Raw genomic sequence first — 13,109 nt, 5'->3', positions numbered from 1 at the left:
TCTAGGGTTTTGGACTCTTTGAAGTCGATTGAGGCCTGATTGTTTATTCCACTTTTATTGCCATTATGACTGGAGTTGAAGAAACAGCTATGAAATGAGAGGATTTCTTAACGAGATGGTCTTGTTGTTCCAAAATATTATGAATTTAGTCGATGGTATGGATCAGAAAATGGAAAACATTTTGCAAAGAACAAGGAACAAAGACCCAACTGCCCATGGATTGGTGGAAGTAACAGAAAGATTGGATGAAATGGACCATTTAAGTCAACAAATGGAACACGAATAGGGGGGGAAATATGGATCAGAAAAATCTGCAAAAAACCCGCAACAGCTCAACAAAGAGAAGGATCAGATAAATGGCAAGAGGAGCGGAAAGAATAGATGGAATGGCCACATCAACAAATAAATCAAGAACTGGAGCAAAAAATAGGATTGACAAATCAGATGACAAAGGAAGAAAAATCAAAGAAAATAAAACAGACAAATCAACAATTGGAGAGACAGGAAGATACTTTTGATAAGAAGATTGGGATAGGGGCAGATAATGGGGAGAAATGGCAGCACAAGATTGTACTGGGAGAAATGTTTAGATTTAATTAAAAAGAGATAGATGAAGCTAGAGATAAAGATGAGGCATGTGGGAGGCGAATTAAAAATGGATAAGAATTGAAGTACTTAAAGAGAAAAGGTGATGGATAGAAAAATTGCCCTTTAAATATTAAAGTAACCTAACTGTAAGCTAAGGAAGCAGAAATAAAATAAGATAGGGGAAATATTAGAACATAAATTGTTTATAGAATGAATAAAATAATAGAAAGATTAGAAATTTACAGATGTTAGGCATTTTTCTTTTATGCATGTTTAAATAATATAATGAGGATTACATAAACTTGATTAATATGACAGAGATCATTAACAATGTTAGCATGAATTGGATCAATATGAATCATCCCCAGTTAAATTTGTTCGCCTATAATAGAGAAATGTTTGGATTGAACAAGAAAGATACAGATGAAAATAAAGACAAAGATGAGGAGTTGGGCATTTTTTATTTATGTATGTTTGAACAATATAATAAGGATTACCAAAATTTGATAAATGTGATAGAGATTACTAATACTGTTATTGTGAATTGGATTAATATGAAAAAATGTATAAGAATTCAAGCACTAAAGAGAAGAGGTAAATTAGGCATTTTCCTTTTATGTATGTTTAAGTAATATATTGAGGATTATATAAATTTGATAAATGTGATAGAGATTATTAACAATGTTAGTATGAATTGGATCCAGTGATGGGTTCCTACAGGTACAGTCAGGTATGCAGAACCAGTAAAAAAACTTTCCCCCCCTTTTTTTTCCCTTTTGGCCTCTGGGTATGTTTTTCCTATCACAGTAAATTAGCTTGAATGCATATAATTTTAGAAGAGCTGTGTGTGCATGTGTATGGGTACATATACATACAGTTTGTATAGTAGATAACATATTTTTGTGTACCTGTATGTAATATGAATGTACACGTATGGCATATATACTACATAGAATTAAATAGCACATTTTGGATTTTCAGTAATGGTAAATAGATTGGGAGATTGTATCTCTTTGAGGCGAGGAGAGGCCAGGCACCCTAACCCAAACCATTCACATGAGTGATGTCAAGGTGGCCACCTTTAAGCCAGTCACGTGACCTTTGAACGGGTGGGCTGCTGCCCAGAGGGGAGGGAACTCAGTGGGATAGGAAAAATGGAGCTCCACCCCAGAGCACCCAATTTGCACCGAAAGATGTTGAAAAAATTTGGTAGCCCTTCACTGATTGGACCAATATGAAATTAGTCAAATTTGTCCATATATAATATAGAAATGTTTAGACTGAACAAGAAGACATAGATCAAGCCAGAGATAAACTTGAGTTAGGCATTTCTTGCTTATGTCTGTTTGAACAATATAATGAGGATTACTTAAATTTGATAAATGTGGTAGAGATTACTAATACTGTTATTGTGAATTGGATTAATATGAATGATACCCCAAATCAGCTCTGTTTATACGCAATATAAATGTATATATTTTTTTAAAAAAATAAACATATTAAAATAATAATAAATAAAATAGTACTTGTCTTCCATGACACTGCTCATGCTTCGTTGCCACTTTTCCCGTTTCGGAATTTGTATTTTCGAATAATCTGGAGCTCCAAGTCCAAAATAAGGATTTATAACCACTTTATCCACCTGGAAATATTGCAGAATTTTAAAAAGTTTAAAGCCCAAAGAAAAACATGAAGGCCAAAAGTAATATTAATAATTATTTTTTCTTACTCTGTTGGTATACTGAAGATCTGATCCGAATAAAGGGTTGTAAATACATATGTCCGCCTTCTCTAATGCAATCATTTTGCTCTTGATCTCCAATGCAGTGTATCCCATGTGAAAGGAACTCTCGCTCTGTCCGGATTCAACAGCATAAGCAGGATTTGTAACGTTTGTTTTAATCCGCTCTAAAGGAGATGGTCTGAATAAAGCTGGGATTGAGTGTGATTGCAAATGTCGTTCTTCTAACCATCTGCAAAAAGTAATGGATTAGACTAGCTAGTATTACCCATGGAATCAGACAAGAAACAGGACGTTTTACCCACACCACCCCATCTATAAATGATGTGCATCATTAGGGATGTGCATGGAAGAACTCCTTGTGGATGGTTCATGTTTAGATTAAAACATTTCATCAAGGCATAGATCTGAAACATGTAATGCTCTAATTAAAAGTATTTTAGGGTGAGAAAAATGGGAAAAACTCAAAGCCACTAATGGCAGGATATGATAATGGGAGTTATGGAGAAGTAAGGGAAAGAATGGTAGCAGCAAGAATGAATGGCAGGTCGGATATATCCCACTTGAATTCAGACACAACCCTATTTGGCGGCTGCACTTCTATTCAACCATATTACATCTTATCTATCCAAGCTCTCTTTCCTTTTACTTTCCCAAATGGGACAGGCAAGTTTGTTGGATAGGTTACATTTGACTTCAAAGGTGGCAGTATGCAATTCCACCAGCTTCTAAGGCTAAGGACAGGTAGGCTGGCATACCCTCCTTGAAGAAAGAAAAGCATAAGCAACACTGACACCTTGATGATTTGCCCTCTGAGACCTCTGCAGGGTGTTTTCTACGGGGGGGGGGGAGCTGAATTTTATAATTATCAAAAGGTTCTGAGTTTCACTCAGCTGAATTATGACTTGAGCAGAAAGGATCAGCTGAATTTCAGTCCCATAGTTTTTATTTCATACAGGTAGTTCTTAATTTATGACCACAATTGAGCCAAAATTTATGTTGTTAAGTGAGCCATTTGTTAAATGAGTTTTGCCACAGTTTTTATATTTTTTTCTTCCAACAGTTGTTAAGTGAATCACTGCGGTTGATAAGTTAGTAACCTTGGATGCAGCGACAGACATAAATATGAACCAGTTGCCAATCACATGGTCATAGAGACACTGCAAAAGTGGTAATTATGAAAACTGGTCATGTCACTTTTTTCAGTGCTGCTGTAACTTTGAACAGTCATTAAATAAACTGTTGTAAGTTGAGGACTACCTGTGTTTGATACAAAATGCATTTCTCCATTCCATGCACCACGCACTACGTATATCACAAAAGTTAATTACAGAGAGAGTAATTCTCCTACAGACACAATTTTAAAATTAAAATAATAAAGATTTCTTACTTATCTAAGAAAAGTAACATTCTAGCTGTAATTGTAGCAAAATGAGAACTGGATTCACTGCAGACTCTCATGATGTCTTGTAAACAGTAGAAAACTGGGCATCCAGGACTGTAAACATACTTTGTATTATCTATAAAGAAATTTTTTAAAAAAAATATAAATCACTTTTTAGTCTTTTTTTTTTACATTTTGCTTTTAGACTTTTATTCCTGTAGGTATATTTTGGAACATGCCCTTTTCTTAGACTGTATAAAAATATTTTTGCTGTCGCATTTTTTCCCCTTACATAGGCCACATAATTTGCTATTGTGGTTCTTCAGACATCACTTTAAGCAAGAATGGATTCTTGGCGGCTGCTGCTTCTTTTCTGTCAGTGTAAATGTCTAAACAAAACTATATAAACTAAAGAAAAAATGTGACTTATGGCTCTAAGGTATTAGTAAACAAACAGCCAAAGTTCCTAGTTTATGAATAATGATAAACCAATCATTTTAAGGAAGATGAATATCCAATGAATGATAATTGATGGTAAACTTAAAATACTCTAATAAACTTGACTATTGGCAAAAAAAAATTATAGCCCAGAAGATAAACTGGTGAAGTGATAAACTGGTAAAGTAAAAATACTATAATTTAAGAAATTAAAGAAAGTGTCATTGTTTTAAAACACAAAATCTATCTTTGGAACTTGGAGTAATCTCATTTCAAAAGCCAATAAGCTTCTTCAGTCCTGACATCCAAGAAGCTTTTTGAAAGAAAAGTGAAATGCTTTCAAAGGAAAAAACCCCAAGAAAGTCCAGTTGCATTTGGAAAACCTGGATGATTGAGAATGTCCCTCGTCACTCCCTCGTTGGAATAATGTTTGTGAACCAATGTTTTACACAGATGCATAACTGACAGCTTTTAAAGACTAGCACACAAGGCAGCAAGCAGTAATGTCACTAGACACCATAGAAAAATAGGAAATCCTTAGATATGTAGAAAAAAATTCTGCAGAAGAATCATCTATAGCAGTGATTTTCAACCATTTTTGAACCGCGGCACATCTTTTACATTTACAAAACCATGGGGCACATTGAGTGGGAGGTGTAGGGGGTGGGATAAAAATGTTTGGACAAAAACTCTCTCTACCTCCCTTTCGCTCTATTTCTCTCTCCCTCTTTCCTCCCTTCCTCTTTTTTTCTTTCTCCATCCCTCTTTCTTTCTCTCTTCCTTCTTTCCTCTTTTTTGCTCTCTTTCTCTCTCCCTCCCTACTTCCCTCTATGTCTTTCTCTTTCCCACCTTCCCTCCTCTCTTTCTTTCTCTTGCTTTCTTTCTCTCTTGTTCTCTTTCTCTCTTGCTTTCTCTCTCTTGCTTTCTTTCTCTCTCGCTTGCTTTCTCTCTTGTTTTCTTTCTCTCTCTCTCTTGCTTTTTCTCTTTTTCTCTTTCTTTCTCTTGTTTTCTTTCTCTCTCTGAGCTTCGCGGCACACTAGTGTGCCACGGCACACTGGTTGAAAAACACTGATCTATGAGATCACTGACAGACAACCAATAAAGAATGAAGACTGAAACATAAATGTGTTTTCATAAACACCATAAAATGGTGTTTAGGCAAAACAAAGTAATGGGGCTAGTTAAATAAGCAGCATAAGTTAATTATTCATCTATATCACATAAACATAAACCACCAGCCACATAAAAACCAACAAATAAAAAACAACATCAGCCACATTAAAACTAATATAAAGAGACTTTTATTTAAAAAAACCAAGAAGCAGTTCATATTTATAGAATATTTTCTAACTTTTCATTAACATCTGTGCTTTGTAAATGCACTTTTTATCTTACCTTTGACAACTGTTGGTACAACGAAAAGAGTAGCATCCTTGCCTGTGTTCTCCCCAAGAGGAAATGTCTTCATTAGCAGAACTCTTTTTCCTTCACATAATAAGAAAACCTTTGTCAATTAAATAGCTGAAATTGTATTTTTCTATCACATATAAATATATATCAAAAACTAGATTGATTGCCTGGGGGATTTAAAATTCAAGAATTATTCTTGAAAAAACCTGCAGATTTGGAAGTAACACTGGATGTAAAAATGTTTGTGAATTCAAGGGGTTGTCATGACCACTGAAGATTCTAAACAATTTTACTAAGTATGCCACCAAAAGATTTATTGGACATAGTTGGTAACTTTAGGGAAAACAGCTTTAACATACCTTACAATCTTTAATGCTATTTGAACTTTAATTAATTTTAAAAATATATCAATCTATATGATTTTAGGAATAAGATGCAAAGTGCATATTAGCTATTTATAATGTCCAGACTCATTAGAAATTATTGATTTTAACTTGGACCTAAGCTGTATAAATATTATATAAGCTTATTTTGTGTACCTTTCTGATCATATATCAACATTTTAGGATTTACTCAAAGCAACAGAGATTAGACTGGAAGAGACAAGAGTCTTTAAAAGCAGGAGAACTTTCCCTTTTTTTAAGAGAGAGATAAAATAATCTTATACTGCAAAAAGAAGTCAAAATGCATCTTTTCTACTAACATTCATAGAATTAGAACAATATTTTAGTTGGGTTGAATGCTACAAAGCATGAGTTAATTGATGGGATTAGAGTTTGGAGTTTTATGGCTGGATAGAGGAAAATACAGAACAGAAGCAATAAAGTCATCATTACCTTTAATCCCTTGGTTTCCTGGTGAAATTGGTTTGGTGGTTTCTAGTATATAGTCCAAGATGCTTTGGGTTATATCACTGCCTTCCTGAATCTTAGTTTCTAATAACATTTTCCTTCTCTTTTTCTTATGTCCTTCAATGGGAACCTCAAGTAACAAAATCTTGCAATGATAAAATTAAATATTATTGAAACACAAAGATCCATATTTATTTTAAAATCTAACACCTATATCTAACTTTTGGGATGATAGAAACTAATCTTTCTCAACCCAAAATTCTCCTATGGAAATTATAACTCACAAAATTTAAAGCTAGCAATGCTAGAATAAGACATACTTTCCTACATGTAAAGTAAATGTAATAAAACTAGTATCAGAAGTAGAAATTAACAAAAATATGTAGACTTCATAAAAAAAGTAACTAAATACTATGTCAAGAAATTTCTGAAAATATTCCAAAAGTATTGCATTGTGTTTATGAACAAGACTTGTTTTTTCTAAATCAAGTGTAGATTATTTTTTTGCTATGAATCTTTTTTAAAATATAAACTTTTTTTAATTTGTCAAAATATATTTCAATAGAACTTTTGTCACTATTTTTTTCAGTCAGTTCTGATCATTAAGCAGAGTTGCTTTAAATCCAATATATTAAAAGTTCTTGGTTGAAATTACTTTATTATCACAATTAATATGGTTTTAAATGTATTGAAGAACTATATAATAAAGCAAAAAGAAAGAGCAATAGCAATAGCACTTAGATATATACTGCTCCATAGTACTTTACAGAATTATCTGAGAAGTTGTCAGCATATTGTCCCCAATAATCTAAGTCTTCATTTTACCAGCCATGGAAGGCTGGAAGACTAAATCAACCTTGATCTCTATCAGGATCGAGCTCCAGGCTGTGGACAGAGTTAGCCTAAAGAACTGCGTTTCAATCACTGCACTACCAGAAATGTTATATTCACCAAAAATAAATATAAATAAAAGCCAAACTAATATTGAAACAAAATCTGAAACAAAGCAAAACCATTTGGTGAATGCTAATTTCAAAGCATTTGCTTCATATCTATTATATTACCTTTAGTTATATTAATTACATTCTTTAGATTCAATGTCACCTTCAGGAGCCCACATCTGTTGTATCAACTACCATTATGATAGAATAATTATAATTGAGAAATTAGCAAATTTATGTAACTATATAATCATTTCCAATTTATGAAAGGATGGCTTACACAGGAAATGATACTGTTGGAAAAGAGATCATTCTACAACTTGAAAATATTTCTGAATTTTTATTTGCGTTATGAAACATTGTGGACATATCAATTACTAAATATAATTACTGGTAATTATAAAAGTTTTTTTTATTGAAGTCAACCCCTGCCCCTTTATTTTACCTCATAGGATTTAGCACGATATTCCCGAGAATTGAGGCTTGCAGTATTCTTCGGACGAATGACAGCCACATAGGCTTCTGTTATGATTTCTGGATTTCCCATCATTTGTTGTTAACTTTTCTTACTGGAAAAAAATCAACTGAAAATAACAATTAAATTAATAAAACAAGGTTCCCAAAACAGCAGTGTTTCAATTGCTTTGTCCTTTGTCTACATGAATATTACATGAATTATATGCTTGCAAATCATATGCAAAAGGAAACTGTCTCTCTGTGGTTTCTGAAGCTAGGCTGTTATCCTTTTTAAGATAAAGCTTGCAATTTGCAACAGAGGCTCGTGAACTAACTACACAGATTGTAAAGATTTTAATGCTTTCATTTTTGATATTGCTAGACACTAGGGGGGAAGAGACAGAATTACATCCCTTCCTATAAAGATACAAAGAGTGCACTCTTCTATATAAGTACTTTATTGCAAAGGGTGGAAAATAAAATTCTCCATATGCTGCACTTGTGTAGTCAGTCTTTCTACTTGAAGTTCTCATTAAAAGGAACACAAATTTCATTATGATTAGCAAAGCTGATTTTCATGCAAAGCTTTCAATATCGAGCTACAAGTTTCCAATATGAAAATAACTATATGTGGGCAAAAATAATCAGTCATGTGTCTATCTATATATAGGTACTGTATACAAGTCTGAATTTTTTTAATTATAAAAATAAAAGTTCTGATAACTCAAAAGTCAAAGAAAGTTATCTTTTAAAAAGATTATAAATGAAATATATATACTGTACCACAGTTCAGAGTTTGACAGACCAATCTTATTTGGATTAACAAAATTTAACCTATCAAAATCTTGTGGAATTTAAAAACAAATATTTATTATGGCACGATTTTGTAGATCTGTTTTATTAATGGCATGACATTTTTCGCCAACTTACAAGTGTAAAAACAGAATAGGTTTTCAACTGTTGATTTAAAACATAATTGTTAAGATTGATAAATCTGGGTTCATTCAAACAAACCCTAAATTTGCTTAATTATGATGTATAATTAAAAATCTGATTAGATTTACACAAAACAGCCAAGAAAAGTTGGAGTCAGTCTCTTCTTGTTACTGAAAAAAAACCTGGTGGCATATTTTTTCTTAAGATAAAGAACATGAAAATTATTATGTAACAACAGTTTTCTAGGGGTGACATGATTGCAGTGTTCCATGATAGCACCAGGTATGACATGATAGCAGAGTTCTGATATCTCAGACTGCCACAAAGGAGAAATTTCCTAACAGTTAGAATAATTAATCAGTGGAACAATATGCTTCCGGAAGTTGTAAATGTTCAAACACTGGAGGTTTTTAAGAAGAGATTAAACATTTGTCTAAAGTAGTGCAAGGTTTCCTGATTAAGCAGGGAGTTGAACTAGAAGTAGCAAAGATCACAAATAGATTTGACTGCTTTTAAATCTTAGAAATCCTTACAAAATGTCATGCCTATTTGTTTCAAATTATCATCTTTGTCCCAATAAAAAAAAGCAGAGTGAAAACCAGGATATACATTATTTGGTTTTGACTTAACTAGATACACTGAACCATAGTTTAATTAAAAGGCAAAACTATCCTTGGTTCATAGAGTTGAAATTTTTTATTCATCAATTTCTTCTGGCAATTTAATAATAATAATAATAATAATAATAATAATAATAATAATAATAATATTTTTTTAGACTTGTATGCCGCCCCTCTCCGAGGACTCGGGGCGGCTCACAACAACATAAACAGTGTACAAATCCAATTTTTAAAATACAATTTAAAACCCTTATAATAAAATAAAATAATCACACAACCAATGACAATTGGTGTGTGTGTGTTAGTTTCCCCATGCCTGGCGGCAAAGATAAGTTTTTAATAACTTACAAAAGGCGAGGAGGGTGGGGGCAGTCCTAATCTCTGGGGGGAGTTGGTTCCAGAGGGCTGGGGCCACCACAGAGAAGGCTCTCCCCCTGGGTCACGCCAGACGACATTGTTTAGTCGATGGGACCCGGAGAAGGCCAACTCTGTGGGACCTAATCGACCGCTGGAATTCGTGCGACAGAAGGCGGTCTCGGAGGTATTCTGGTCCGATGCCATGAAGGTCTTTGTAGGTCATAACTAACACTTTGAATTGTGACTGGAAATTGATCGGCAGCCAGTGCAGGCCGCGGAGTGTTGTTGAGACATGGGCATATCTGGGGAGTCCCACGATTGCTCTCGCGGTTGCATTCTGCACGATCTGAAGTTTCCGAACACTCTTCAAAGGTAGCCCCATGTAGAGAGTGTTGCAGTAGTCGAACCTTGAGGTGATAAAGGCATGAGTGACTGTGAGCAGTGACTCCCAGTCCAAATAAGGCTGCAACTGGTACACCAGGCCAACCTGGGCAAACGCCCTCCTTGCCACAGCTGAAAGATGGTACTCTAATGTTAGCTGTGGATCAAGGAGGATGCCCAAGCTGCGGAACCTCTCTGAGAGGGTCAATAATTCCCCCCCCCCAGGGTAATGGACGGACAGATGGTATTGTCCTTGGGAGGCAAAACCCACAGCCACTCCATCTTGTCAGGGTTGAGTTTGAGCCTGTTGACACCCATCCAGACCCCAACTGCCTCCAGGCACTGGAACATCACTTCCACTGCTTCGCTGACGGGACATGGGCTGGAGATGTACAGCTGGGTATCATCAGCGTACTGATGATACCTCACCCCATGCCCTTGGATGATCTCACCCACACCTTCGCTGTTTCTCAACTCCATGGGAGAAACTGCAATATATGATGTTTTTTCTATATATTTGTCAGAAGGATCTCTTCCCCCATATAACTGAAAAAAGGTTCTTGTTAGCAATGTGTCATAGGCCACATTTTAAATGGTTGAGATTGAGTTTATTAAGTTCTTTAAGAATATCACATTAATAAAAATATAAGCATGTTTTTGCATCGGAATCAACCACAAGCTGGTTTATATGGTCTACTTTGTCCCACTGCTGGACAATTGCTTTAGAGAGAGATAATAGATAAAGCTACATTTAAAAAGTACTAACAAATATATAGAGAGAACACAAGATGAGTTTATGGGCTTGTTTTGTGGTCAAAAACTTTACATCAAAGCAAAATTTCTATTCTGGGTGGTAGAACAACTATTGTACTTGTCAACTTACAACTGTTCATTTAGTGACCATTCAGTTACAATGGCATAGAATTTTTTTTTCATAGTTACAACCTTTGAAGCACCCCCTGATCAGGTGATCAAAATTCAGATGCTTGGCAGGTGGTTTATACTTATGACCATTGCTGTGTCATAAGTATAACCTTTGCAACCTTTTGATAAGTCAATGGGAAAGCCAGGTTCATTTAACAATCAGGTTACTAACCTATCAATTGCAATGATTTCACTTAATAATTGTGGCAAGAAAGGTGGGCAAAATGCATTTAATTTTGGACTCGATTGTGGTTGTAAATTGAGGACTTCCTGTATTACTAATATTTTTATTGGGTTTTTTTTTAATCCTGGCAATTGCAGTTGCCTCTGTAGTGTTTTTTCAAAATTACAGAAATGGTTTGCCTCCATCCTCTGGCTGAGAGGGAGTGACTTAGATTTATGCATAGAGTGGATTTAGAACTGATGGCCTCTTCCACCAAAAAGGCTGCTATCAAAACTATAATGCTTCAAATTTTCTTAAGAGTGACAATTACAGACTGTATGTATGAGGTCATAAGCAGTATTAATTAAACAAGATGATTCCTTATAAATACAGGATACAATCACTCTATGAGATTGCCTGGACAATTCAAGGTGTTGGTTATGACCTTTAAAGCCCTTCATGGCACTGGACCAGAATATCTCCGAGACCGCCTGCTGCCGCACGAATCCCAGCGACCGATTAGGTCCCACAGAGTGGGCCTTCTCCGGGTCCCGTCAACTAAACAATGTCAGTTGGCGGGCCCCAGGGGAAGAGCCTTCTCTGTGGCGGCCCCAGCCCTCTGGAACCAACTCCCCCCGGAGATTAGAACTGCCCCTACTCTCCTTGCCTTTCGTAAGCTCCTTAAGACCCACCTGTGTCGTCAGGCATGGGGGAACTGAGACATCTCCCCCGGGCATATACAATTTATGAATGGTATGTGTGTATGTATGTGTGTTTAGAAAATGGGGTTTTTAAAATGTTTTTAGTAGAAATTTAGATTTGTTGTAAATTGTTTTTCACTTTGTTGTGAGCCGCCCTGAGTCTGCGGAGAGGGGCGGCATACAAATCTAAATAAACAAACAAACAAACAAACAAGTCCCTGGACAAGTTTCTTGACAGGGATTTTGTTCAGTTCTTCACCATCAACTCTTTCCTAGGGCTGAGAGAAAGTGATGGGGCTTCTGCTGGTTTTGTACCTAAGATAGGGATCTAGAATTCATGATCTCCCGATTTCTAGCCCAATGCTTTAACCACTTATACCAAACTGGCACTCTGTATCTTCTTAGTAGAAATCAGTAACTGAAGGATCCTTCAGTGTTTTCTGGGCTTGCTTGTTTTCTTGCAGACACAAAGGTGCTTTTTTCAGGAGGCAATTGAACTTTTCTTGGTTTGTTTATTTTTCTTTGAAGACGTTTCATTTCTCATCCAAAAAAGCTTCTTTAGCTCTAAGAGGATAGCGGGGAATGGAAGGGATATATATTCCTTGCATAAATCCTTCCATTCCTCACTGTCCTGTCAGACCTGAAGAAGCTTCTTGGCTGAGAAGCGAAAAAATAGTTGCCTCTTATAAATATATATCTATACACACACACACACACACACACACACACACACACTGCTCAGAAAAATAAAGGGAACACTCAAATAACACATCCTAAATCTGAATGAATGAAATATTCTGATTGAATCCTTTGTTCTGTACAAAGTTGCATGTGCACAACAGCATGTTGTCAGTGTTGGTTGTCAGTGTTGCTTCCTAAGTGGACAGTTTGATTTCACAGAAGTTTGATTTACTTGGAGTTATATTGTGCTGCTTAAGTGTTCCCTTTATTTTTTTTGAGCAGTGTGTATGTGTATGTATACACACACAGAGAGAGAGAGAGAGAAAGAGAGAGAGAGAGAGAGATAACGAGATATATTTCACACGCAGTGATTTCCAGAAACCTGTTCGTCTCAGTGGGAAAGATCCACGCATCTCAAATGCGAAGATCGTCCAAGTGGTCCTTATGACGGCCACCGATTTAAGGAGGGAGGGAGCCGCGGAGGCTTTTGGCTTTTCCGCCAACCAAATACTCGCCCCTTGCTTCACTTAACGGCCT

At 35.6% G+C, this 13,109-nt stretch overlaps 1 protein-coding gene across 1 annotated transcript in view; it reads right to left on the bottom strand.

Annotated features, from left to right (window-relative positions):
* Positions 1–13,109, bottom strand: part of KRIT1 (KRIT1 ankyrin repeat containing) — a 47,937-nt gene that overhangs the window by 34,667 nt on the left and 161 nt on the right. The window contains exons 2-7 of the mRNA XM_070728156.1: positions 7,799–7,937; positions 6,398–6,557; positions 5,547–5,636; positions 3,720–3,849; positions 2,318–2,561; positions 2,115–2,230 (exon numbers count right to left, since the gene is read on the bottom strand). Of these exons, the coding sequence (XP_070584257.1) occupies positions 2,115–2,230; positions 2,318–2,561; positions 3,720–3,849; positions 5,547–5,636; positions 6,398–6,557; positions 7,799–7,903 (845 nt within the window). The 5' untranslated portion in view covers positions 7,904–7,937. The remainder of the gene's footprint in view (positions 1–2,114; positions 2,231–2,317; positions 2,562–3,719; positions 3,850–5,546; positions 5,637–6,397; positions 6,558–7,798; positions 7,938–13,109) is intronic.

Source organism: Erythrolamprus reginae, chromosome Z (genome assembly GCF_031021105.1).
Source record: "Erythrolamprus reginae isolate rEryReg1 chromosome Z, rEryReg1.hap1, whole genome shotgun sequence".
Lineage (NCBI taxonomy): Eukaryota > Metazoa > Chordata > Lepidosauria > Squamata > Dipsadidae > Erythrolamprus > Erythrolamprus reginae.
This window is presented reverse-complemented; position numbering and strand designations above follow the sequence as displayed.